Source organism: Oculina patagonica, chromosome 3, assembly GCF_052425735.1.
Source record: "Oculina patagonica isolate OP01 chromosome 3, crgOcupat, whole genome shotgun sequence".
NCBI lineage: Eukaryota > Metazoa > Cnidaria > Anthozoa > Scleractinia > Oculinidae > Oculina > Oculina patagonica.
In genome coordinates this window covers 1,957,190-1,968,255 of record NC_135760.1, presented here as the reverse complement: position 1 = coordinate 1,968,255, position 11,066 = coordinate 1,957,190, and the positions used below count along the sequence as shown (strand labels likewise).

Below are 11,066 nucleotides of genomic sequence, written 5' to 3'. Positions count from 1 at the left end.
GTATTATAAGTACCACGACATGGTAAAATCAAGATAAGGTTGGAGTTTTTCTTTTCTAATACGGTCATCATCGAAAAGCCTCCTTATACCCTCCCCCAGAGGATCAGATTTAAGACAGTTTGAGAGCCCGCAAGCATAACATCACTGAAGAATCTGACTTTGCCGCTGTACAGGCGATAGTAAGAGATCAGGATGAGGCGATCTATGGGAAAAGTGACCCGAGGAAATACGGATTCTAAATAACAATATCGGAGATCCTATCTGATCTCAATTTAAAAAAAACTGGCGTAGAACATTTGTCAGTCTTATTTGTCCCATGGTGAAATTTCGGAAGGAATATTTCTTCCCTGCAAGAGATTTTAGGCTACATTTCACGGGAAAACCGTGAAATCTAACGATGGCGATCATCAATAGAGAGGGGCCTGAAGATGTAAAACGGGACCTGGGATTTGGGTAGCCTGCGAGGATTTGAGAATCGCAAACAAGAAACAATGGAACTGGGACTAGGATTTGGGAAAATTAACAAAACCAATAGGTTGGGAAATAGGATTTGAGTAAAATTTGGGCTGGGTAATTGGATTTATAACTCCCCCCCCCCCTCCCCGCTCCTCTCAGGACCCCAATAGGTTATTAATTCTATCGAATCAAATGTTATTTTAGAATGGCCCAGTTATCATTTAAACTCCTCCCCTTATGACCAAGATTAAATATTACAAAAAGTTAGAGAAAAACGTTCTACAGTTTTTGTACAGTTTATTTCTACCTTGTTAACCTTTCAAGCGTGTGTCAGCTTTTCTCAAAAAAATGTCACAAATATTTAATGTCACGCAATATACACTGAAAACTGCTTATTTACATCAAATTCACAATTTAAATGATCTATGTACAATTTCTTACAGTAACTTAGTTCAAATGCAAGGTTAACAGTCGAGTCAGCATTTTTGAGATAAGTAATCTAATTTACCAATGGTAATAAGTCTAATAACAGCAGTTGTTGACAACTAATACCACCGTCATTTTCCTTGTGTGACAAAACATATCCCATTAAAGGTATTACAAATGGCTGCTAATTAAAATTTAATATGAATTCCGTAAAAAATAATGAAGCAATTCTGATAAACTGATTTTACAACAGTTCAGCCCAAGAGTTATTTTCTAACAAGTAATTAATCTATCACTGGTAAATATAATCTTACCGTGAAACATCTGAAATTAAATTTTAACAATCGCTGTTTTACCCCTGGACACTGAAAAATATGTTACATGCCAAAACAATGATAATAATAATAATAATAATAATAATAATAATAATAATAATAATAATAATAATAATAATAATAATAATAAAAATACTCACGCATTTATTTGTCAGCTTTATTGTTGCAGGTTTTTGTAATTCTGTGCTTACTATAGACTAACATTGTCTCGAATAAACGACTTAAAGTAAAAAGAAAGCTCAAAATCGATTTAATTGCTGCAGACAATTGATTTACATTACACAACTAGGGAGTGGGTATTATATTTACTTGAAAATCTGAATACGATTGTTCCAGTAGTCAGTCACAACTATTCTACCATCACTAAGAACTGCTGTGGAGCGTGGATCATTAAACTCTCCCATCCCGCTCCCTTTTGTTCCAAATTTTGTTATAAACTTTCCACTCAGTTCATACACCTGAATTCTATGATTCCATGAATCACAGACCATCAGGTGTCCTGCCTTGTTAACTGACAAGCAACGAGGTTCACTGAACTCCCCGTCCCCCTCCTTTTTCTTTCCAAATTTGTACAGAAAATGCCCATTTGTATCAAACACCTTGATACAATCGTCTCCCCTGTCTGACACTATAAGATATTTTTCATATTCCACACAGTGATAGGGAAAGGTGAAAGAGCCGTCTCCGCCAATTTTACTTAAAAATCGGCCACTAGGGGAAAAGATCTTAATCAGTTTGTCGCCTGCATCAGCAACAATAACATTCCCGTTTTCGTCAACAAATAAACCATAAGGACACTGAAGCTGGTAATCAAGACTTCCTTGTTCACCAAACTGGTTCAGGTACTCACCCTGCTCACTAAAAACTTGGACACGGTGGTTCCGACTATCCGCTACTATAATATTTCCATTCTTATTAAAAGCTATCCCAGCAGGGTCGTTAAATTCGCCCGGTTTATCACCCTCACTACCGAACGATCGTAAATGAGTCCCATCACTACTGAATACTGAAACCCGATGGTTTTCAGTCTCAGTCACAGCAATGTCATTTCGTTCATTGACTGCCACTCCCCAAAGCCCGTCAAGCATTCCAACAGCCGAGCCTTGTTGTCCAAAAGAAAACACAGGTCTGAACTGTCTGGGTTTCACCTGAACGGCGAAAGGGCTGCCACATGCATGTTCACTATTTAACTTCAGCGATATGTCGCATTCTCCGGTCTCTTTGGCAAAATAGCTGATCTTGTATGTGCCATCCTTGTAATCTTGGACTCGCGTTTCAGTCGCACAGTCATAGCCATGTTGATTTCTGATTTGCACTGTTACCGAGTCACTCTCTTCGTAACATTGTTCACCTTCATCATTTCTTGTTGTCAAAACCAACTCTGCTTCAAGTCCAACAGTCGCTTCACTGATTCCTTTTCCTTCGGCTCTTGATTCTTGCGCACAAGCTTTGCTGAGGAATGTTTTGAATGAGCCGATTCCTTCAGCGACGACTTTCTCTATTAATGTTTCGTTTTCTACGTAAACGAATCGACGAAGGCTTTCAAGGTCACTGTCGACTTGTTCTCCTTCATAACTGGCTTTTTCTTGAAAGATTGCATTTAATGATGATTCATCTATGTGTACAATCTCAGCGCTTGTGCTTCGTTTGAGAATTGTTTCAGTTTTTTCAATCCTTGTCTCGATCAGTTTCACTTGGCTATCCACCTCACACTGTTGAGTTCGCAGACGCTCTACAGATTCTTTTACTTGGATGTCAACTTCATTCAATATTTCCCTCTTCTTCGCTTCGATAACTGCCATCAGAAAGTCAACAAACTCCTGTACGTTTTGTTTCACGGACGCGGCTCGAGCTTCAATGTGAATGCAGTTTTTGCCAAGTTCGGTGATTTTGTTTCTCTTCTGTTGTGCTTTTGTCCTGTGCGTTTCAATCACAGATTGCACTTGTATCTTTCGTTCATTTCCAGCTTTTCCCAGAAGCATCTTAGCGTGACCTTCGTGATCTGTCAAGGCACAAGCGTTGCAAATGGAAACTTTACAAGTCTTACAGAAGAATTCCAGTTCTTTTCTTTCGTGACCTGGCGTTCCGCAAAATGCTGGTCGCTTCAACACTTCCTCAAAGTCTTGATCTTTAAATTTTTTAAGCGCCAACACACGGTGTTGTTTGTTAGTTCGGATGATGTTGTGCGCGGTGATACAGTTGTCGCACCAGAAAGAACTACACTGGAAGCAGTACAAACTCTGTACGCTTTTCTTGTCGCAGTTTCCACATTTCACACCAGTTGTACTGCACTCTTTGATAGCCAACACATCCAGCACACTGTTGATGCGAAAGTTGGTCGGCAAGTGGCTTAGATTTCCACTTGTAGGGACTCTACTCTCTATGCCACATTCTGGGCATGTTATGATATCATGACGGCCACTCGTTTGTAAAATCCTTTCTAAGCAGTGAAGACAAAAGCTGTGTAAACATGGCAGCGTTTTTGGTTCCGTGAAGGTGGTCATGCACACAGAACAAGAAACTTGTTCATGAAGATTGTTTAGCAAGGTTTGTATATCCATTATTAAAAGTGGAAAACAGAGGCTTTGGATTTGAAAACGTTTTCAACAATGGAGCCTTGTTATCAGATACTGTTGTTTCGCTAACACACAAAATTATGCGTGACGTATAATTTTATCACATGACGTGACAATAACTAATTAGTGGCAACATTAACGCGAACTTCTAGTCGCAGAATTTGAGGAGACACAAAGTTTTATCTTGTCCTCCAACATTTCTCGACTGATTAAATGTTTCTGTTGATATCTATGTATATAGATTTCGAATACAGCTGTAAAAAGTAAAAAGTCGGAAAAATGCACTAAAGTGCACACGACAAGACCGAAAGGTGCTATGGGTAGAAGTGGAGAGCTACTGCACGCGCTGAATTCTAATGAGATATAACGACATGACAGACGTGTATTTCTTCGTTTTCTTTCTCTTCAGACATGTGGAAACAAGGTATTTTTAGCCAGGCTGAATTTTGAAGAATTTTCAAAACTAAATTGAAAGACATGAGACAGTAAAAGTAAAGTTACAGAAAAAGGCCTCCTTAGAGGAAAACCACGTGCAAAAATACAAACTTGAACATTTCCTCTTGGACAATATGCAAAATTCCAGTAAATATCCAGACCACGTTTCGGTCTCGTCGCGTGCACTAACTAGTGCTTGCATGAAACAGCTGTTTATGACTCTACAACCGAATCTTAATGTCTAAATAAACCGTACAGTATTTGAAATCTTGGTGACTTGCGACTAGCAGTACATTCAAAATCCGAGGGTGGGAGAAGACGCCCTGAAGATACGGAGAAGCGCAAAGGCAAGATTTACGAGGGAAAAGATTGAATTCTTCAAGGAAATAGCTGGGAAAAAAGGTACCGAAATTCTTAAAGGCAAGTTAGACGAGCTTACCGCTGCTTGGTCTACGGTAGAAGCTAAGCACGTTACTTACTTAATGTATCTTACCGAGGAAGAAATTATGGTAAACGAAACGGCTACCCTTTAGTTTTTGTTCAATCGGCTATCCAAACACCTCGCTGCGCGTCGTATTTTCAACTCTCTTCTCGGTGTTTGGATATACGGATGAAACACTGTCGCTCGTGTTTGATATATTACTTGAACAAAGGGAACAAGAAGAATTGAACCGCACTAATTAAACTAAGGGGAAAGGAGTTTTAAAGGATCATCCAACAGACAATCATGAAAAAGAAGCCCTCGAAAGCAATCTTTGAAGCTCTTTTCAAACATGTTACGACCTGTTGAATTGAACGCAGAGAACGGAAACACAGTGATAGCTTTGCGCAAAGCTGAAAAGGATAAAGAGCTCGCGCTATCAGACTGCAAGAGCGCGCACGACAAAATGCTTGAGATTCTAAATGAAGCTTCCACAGAAAATGAAATCAAATGGATTCGAAGAATTCAAATATGTTACAAGGAGACAATGGGAAAGATAGAAACTTTTATGGCCGGCTGCGACAATACGCGAAAACAATGCTAACACAATTGTACCCTTCGCTTAGACAATTGCACGGTTGTGATGCGTTTCTGGCGGAATAAGTTAGAAAATATTCTCAGCTTAAGTAAAACAAACCATGGCTACAGTGAATAGAGACAGCGCGTGGTACATTCTGCGCTCCTGCCTCGGAAAGGAAACAATGGATACAGTCAAAGGCGTAGAGGATGATATTCAAGAGCCGTGAAAATGACTAGACGAGAAATACGGAGACCCAGCTTAACTCTTTCAGTGCTAAAGTCGACTTTTGTCGACATTTGGAGGAGCAGTCAATAAACCACTTGTGACGTCATCAATTTGAAAGCCAGCAGATTTTGGTGATAAGCATCTGATAGAGCTACAATGTAGGTTTGACCTTTTTACAGAACTATTTATTTTGCGTATGGGTCGTATACTAACAGAGCTAATCGAGAAAAAGTCAATCACTTTTTGGTGCAAAATCGGTGCTTAAACAGGCCAAAACACCTGTAATAGATCGAGGTCCTCTTTTCAAAAGGTTCAAGGTTTACCAATGTTTTTATCAAAACTTTTTTTGTATAAAGGAAGGACGGATACAGTAGAAAGGAGTGGAAATAACAACGCCGAGAAAAACGAAAAGAAAGGAGCAAGAAAAAAAATGGAAACAATTTCGCAAAAAAAAGAGTCCAAATTTTGGCTTATGCCCATGCGCCAAAGTACAATTCTGTACATTTTTCCATAGAATCTCATCAAAATCTTGCTGCATTATGGAAAAGTGCTTTTTAATCAAAGTTAAGGGAAATTCAGGATCGTAGCACCAAAAAATCAGTTTAATGGTAAAAAAAACCCCTGTTTTTTGAGAAATTTAGCACTGAAAGGGTTAAGTAGCCAACGCCATTATTAATAAGTCACTTCCAGAGGGGTGGGGGGAGGTCCATGTTCCCTTGTTCCCCCAAAAATATTTCCTAGTGTTCCCTTGTTATCTAAAACCCCTGGGAGAGGCTCGTTAATACAATTCCAAGACCCATCATGAAAGGCGAGAACAAGAGATTGGAGGAATTTGTTAGCACAGTACTCACAGTAGAGAATGGATACAAAGACCTGAAGAGACTTGAACTAGAAAAAAAAAATCACAACAATCAATTCAGCGGAAAAATTGGAAGCAAACTGTCTTCCGAGCTAAAGAAGGAGTGGGCAAACAGATCAGCGCAGATAACAGTACAGTGGTTAAACCAACAAGTTTCCAAGTAAATAAGATGGAGTAATCAAGTTATTCAAGAATATATCAACAGAAGACATATTGCAACCACCAGGAACGGTCGTGTTAATCGGTTACGAGTAAGTCGATTACCACCCACAAAACGAACAAAGTTCAGGACATCTTCTCTTGCTAAAAAATCCAACCACGAACCTTGGGATTGAATTTACGCCCCTCTGCGGAGGATGCAGGTGCAAAAAATGCTCGTAAGGAGGCAAAGACTTCACAATAAAGGAAGGAAAGGAAATGAAACTAATCGAAGCCACGTAGGAGTACAACAGAGAAGAGAAAAGGTGGAACGCACAATATACAAGGATCCGAGACCCATCCGAGTTACGTTTCGAATCATCTGTTTGCAGCTAGCACAGCTCAAAAACACTGATACGCATGCAGAACTATTACATATTTTGTTAGCTTCATACTTTGGTCAGTACAAATAGTAACCAAAAAGAAATTCCAGGTCATTTGGGGAAAAGAATATTTGTTTGTTTGCTTGTTTGCTTATTTGTTTTTGAAATCTAACGCTGGCGATCATCAATGGATTATTAAAATTCGTTCTATGTTGTTTTAATCGCCCAGTTAGAGAGTCAAATAGAAAAGTCATCATTTAAACTCCTCCCGTTATGATCAAGATTAAATATCACAACAATTTTGGGAAAAAAGTGCTACAGTTTATTTACATTTTGTTTTCTTTTTAACCTTACAAGCAAGTGTCAGCTTTGTCAAGAAAATTGTCACACAGATTATTAAAAATGTCACGCAACATACAATATCTGCTTATTTACATCAGTTTCAAAACTAAAACGATTCTCGTGAAAGATGTTTACAGTCACTAAACTTACTTCAGTTACAAGTTACAGAGTCAATTCAGCATTTACATTTCTGAGACAAATAATCTAAATTATCAGTAGAAATAAGTCTAATAATAGTAGTTGTTGACAACTAATACCACCGTCACACAATTTATTTAAGTGGCAAAAAATATCCTACTATTTATTTACAACAAATTCAACAGTACAATGTCTGCCATGCCTTAGTAAACTTCAATATTCATTACAAGTAATCAGTCTACTGCTAGTGAGGTAATATAATGGCTTGGAGCCGTCTGACATTTAAATTTAAATTTAAACAATCTCAGTTTTCAGTTTTAACCCCATGGCACTTACAAAATATGTGCCACATGCAAAAACAGATAATAAAAGGAATGCCTATTATCCTGTAACTTACTATAAAATAATATGGCCTCACCATAATGGCCAAATACTTCAACATTTTGTTCTTATTTTAACTGATTGCATAATATATGTTGATAAATCAGGGAATTAATTTATTTATACTACGTCAAAGGAGGGTAAATAACATATCTACTCGAATATCTGGATCCGATTGTTCCAGACGTTAGTAACAACTATCCTACCATCACTAAGAACTGCTGTAAAGCGTGGATTATTAAACTCTCCTATCCCGCTCCCTTTTGATCCAAACTTTGTTACAAACTTTCCACTCAGTTCGAACACCTGAACCCTGTGATTCCATGAATCACAGACCATCAGGTGTCCTGCCTTGTTAACTGACAAGCAACGAGGTTTATTGAATTCCCCATCCCTCTCCCCCTCCTTTCCAAATTTGTACAGAAAATGCCCATTTGTATCAAACACCTTGATACAATGGTCATCCCTGTCTGACACTATAAGATATTTTTCATATTCAACACAGTGAATGGGTTTGTTAAAAGAGCCCTCTCTGCCAAATTTACGTAAAAACTGGCCACTAGGAGAAAAAATCTTGATTAGTTTGTTACCTGAATCAGCAACAATAATATTCCCATCACTATCAACAGATACACCAAAAGGATCCTCAAGCTGGTGATCAAGACTTCCTTGTTCACCAAACTGGTTCAGGTACTCACCCTGCTCACTAAAAACTTGGACTCGGTGGTTATCACTGTCTACTACTATAATATTCCCATTGTTATCAAAAGCTATCCCAGCAGGATAGTTAAATTCTCCCTGCTTATTACCCTTTCTACCGAACGATCTTAAGTGGGTCCCATCACTACTGAATACTGAAACCCTGTGGTTATCAGTCTCAGTCACAGTAATCTCATTTTGTTCGCTCACTGCCACTCCCCAATTGCAAAGGCCGTTTAGCATTCCAACAGCCGATCCTCGAAAGAAAGCACAGGTCTGAACTGTCTGGGTTTCACCTGAACGGCGAAAGGGCTGCCACATGCATGTTCACTATTTACCTTGACTGAAACGTCGCATTTTTCGGTTTCTTTGGCAAAATAGCTGAACTTGTAGGTGCCATCCCTGTTATCTTGGACTCGCGCTTTCGTCGCACACTCACGGCCTTGTTGATTTGTGATTTGCACTGTTACTGAGTCACGCTCTTCGTAACATTGTTCTCCTTGAGCATTTCTTGTTGTCAAAATGAAGTGTGTTTCAAGTCCAGCAGTTGCTTCACTGATTCCTTTTCCTTCAGCACTTGATTGCTGCGCACAAGTCTTGCTGACAAAGGTTTTGAATGAACCGATTCCTTCAGCGTTTATTTTGTCCAATAATGTTTCGTTTTCTGCGAATATGAATCGACGAAGGCCTTCAAAGTCACGGTCGACTTGTTGTTCTTCATCGCTGACCTCTTCTTGAAAGATTACGTTTAATGACGACTTGCTATCTAAGCGTACAATCTCAGCGCTTGTGCTGCGTTTGAGAATTGTTTCAGTTTTTTCAATCCCTTTCTCGATCAGTTTGACTTGGTTGTCCATCTCGCACTGTTGAGTTCGCAGACGCTCGACAGATTCTTTTACTTGGTTGTCAACTTCCTTCAATATTTCCTTCTTCTTCGCTTCGATAGCTGCAGTCAAACTTTCAGCAACCCTGTGCACGTCTCGTTTCACGGCAGCGGCTTGAGCTTCAATGTGAATGCAGTTTTCGTCAAGTTCAGTGATTTTGTTTCTCTTCTGTTGCACTTTTTCCTTTTGTAATTCAATCGTAGAATTTATTTGTAACTTTCGTTCATTTGCAGCTTCTTCCAAGTGTATCTTGGCGTGACCTTCATGAATAGTTGCAACACAGGAATTGCAAACGGCGACCTCACAGTCCTTACAAAAGAACTTTAACTCTTCTTGTTCGTGGTGCTTCTGTTGGCAAAATGCTGGTCGCTTTAAAACGTCCTCGATGTCTTGATCTTCAAAGTCTTTTAGCGCCAACACCCTGTGCCCGGCATTGGTCCGGATTATGTTGTGCCCAGTGATGCAAAAATCACACCAGAAAGAAAAGCACTGGAAGCAGTACAAACTCTGGGCGCTTTTCTTGTCGCAATTTCCACATTTCACACCAGTTGTACTGCACTCTTTAATAGCCAACACATCTAACAAACTGTTGATTCGAAAGTTGGTCGGCAAGTCGTTCAGGTTTCCACTTGCAGGGACTCTACTTTCTCTCCTGCATTCTGGGCAATTTATGATATCACGGCGGCCACTCGTTCGTAGAATACCTTCCAAACAGTGAAGGCAAAAGCTGTGCAAACATGGCAGTTGTTTTGGTTCCGTGAACGTGGTCATGCACACAGAACAGGATACTTCTTCGTGAAGATTGTTTAGCAAGGTTTTTATATCCATGATTAAACGCGAAAAACAGAGGGTTTGGATTTGAAAACGCCTTCGACAATGGAGTCTTGTGATCAGATACATGTATTTATCAGACTGATAGCATTAACCAATCACGATAGGTTTGATCTATTGTCTGACTTCTAAGAATTGTTTACAGACTGACCGCCAAGATTTCTAAGAATCTTGATCATAATAGCGTGACCTATGTAGCTACAAAGATTGCGAAACTTAAAGACATTCAATAGCCTCTCTGTCAGTCTGTCTTTATCTCTTTCTCTCACTTCGTCTCTTCGTAGTACAGAGGTCAACCACTTCTTTCCGGTCCTTGCTGTTCAGTACAGACATGTAGCAAAGTATCTAAGACCAGCAAGGAGACCCAAGGAGTGTTTTAGGACGGATAAATATAATTTTCTCTAGAAAAAAATTCCCGATAAACAAGCCGAGAATATTCGATCGCCATTACATGAATTTATAGCTCGTTGCCTATTCGTTTTAACGGTTTAAACGAAAGAAAGCCGTGACAGGACCGAGCAAACAAAACCGCAAATAACCCTAGGGGAGAGGGCTTTTGGCCAGTACTATGAGAAAGTTACCGGGAAACGGGCAAAGCGTCGGACACTCGATCAGAAACAGAACAATTCGCTGAAAGACAAACTAAACAATTTCAACTGGTGCAGAAATATGGCAGCTAAACAATGTAATTTTAACGCGAAATTTGCAGTTATGAAAACTCCGTGCTATGTTGTTCTCTCCCTTCTATTCATTTATGTTTGACTTTTACTTCAAATGGTGGAGCTCATAATCATGAATAAAAAAGCGAACAAAGATTACCTTACACATGGTCAGCTCAGATGTAAGGTCTCACCGGCGCTAGATCGTGATTAGTTTGATCAAATGCACAGCCAGTAAAGATTTGGGGTTGATGCAAGACTGATGGAAGAAAGAATAATATTCAAATCGAAAATTACG

At 39.3% G+C, this 11,066-nt stretch overlaps 1 protein-coding gene and 1 pseudogene across 2 annotated transcripts; both read right to left on the bottom strand.

Moving 5' to 3' along the window:
• Nucleotides 1–925: 925 nt before the first annotated feature.
• Nucleotides 926–10,251, bottom strand: LOC144646067 (E3 ubiquitin-protein ligase TRIM45-like; annotated as a pseudogene). Its single transcript, XR_013569358.1, has 2 exons — nt 7,428–10,251; nt 926–1,001 (listed from the first exon to the last, which is right to left on the bottom strand). The product of XR_013569358.1 is annotated as an E3 ubiquitin-protein ligase TRIM45-like (transcript).
• Nucleotides 1,352–3,853, bottom strand: LOC144646072 (E3 ubiquitin-protein ligase TRIM71-like). The gene has a single exon (XM_078505598.1). It carries the CDS (start codon nt 3,776–3,778, stop codon nt 1,523–1,525), a length of 2,256 nt encoding a protein of 751 aa, XP_078361724.1. The 5' UTR covers nt 3,779–3,853; the 3' UTR covers nt 1,352–1,522.
• Nucleotides 10,252–11,066: the final 815 nt, after the last annotated feature.

Excerpts from the sequence above, each read along its gene's own strand:
- LOC144646072 (XM_078505598.1), bottom strand. The coding sequence starts at position 3,778 with ATGGATATACAAACCTTGCTAAACAATCTTCATGAACAAGTTTCTTGT.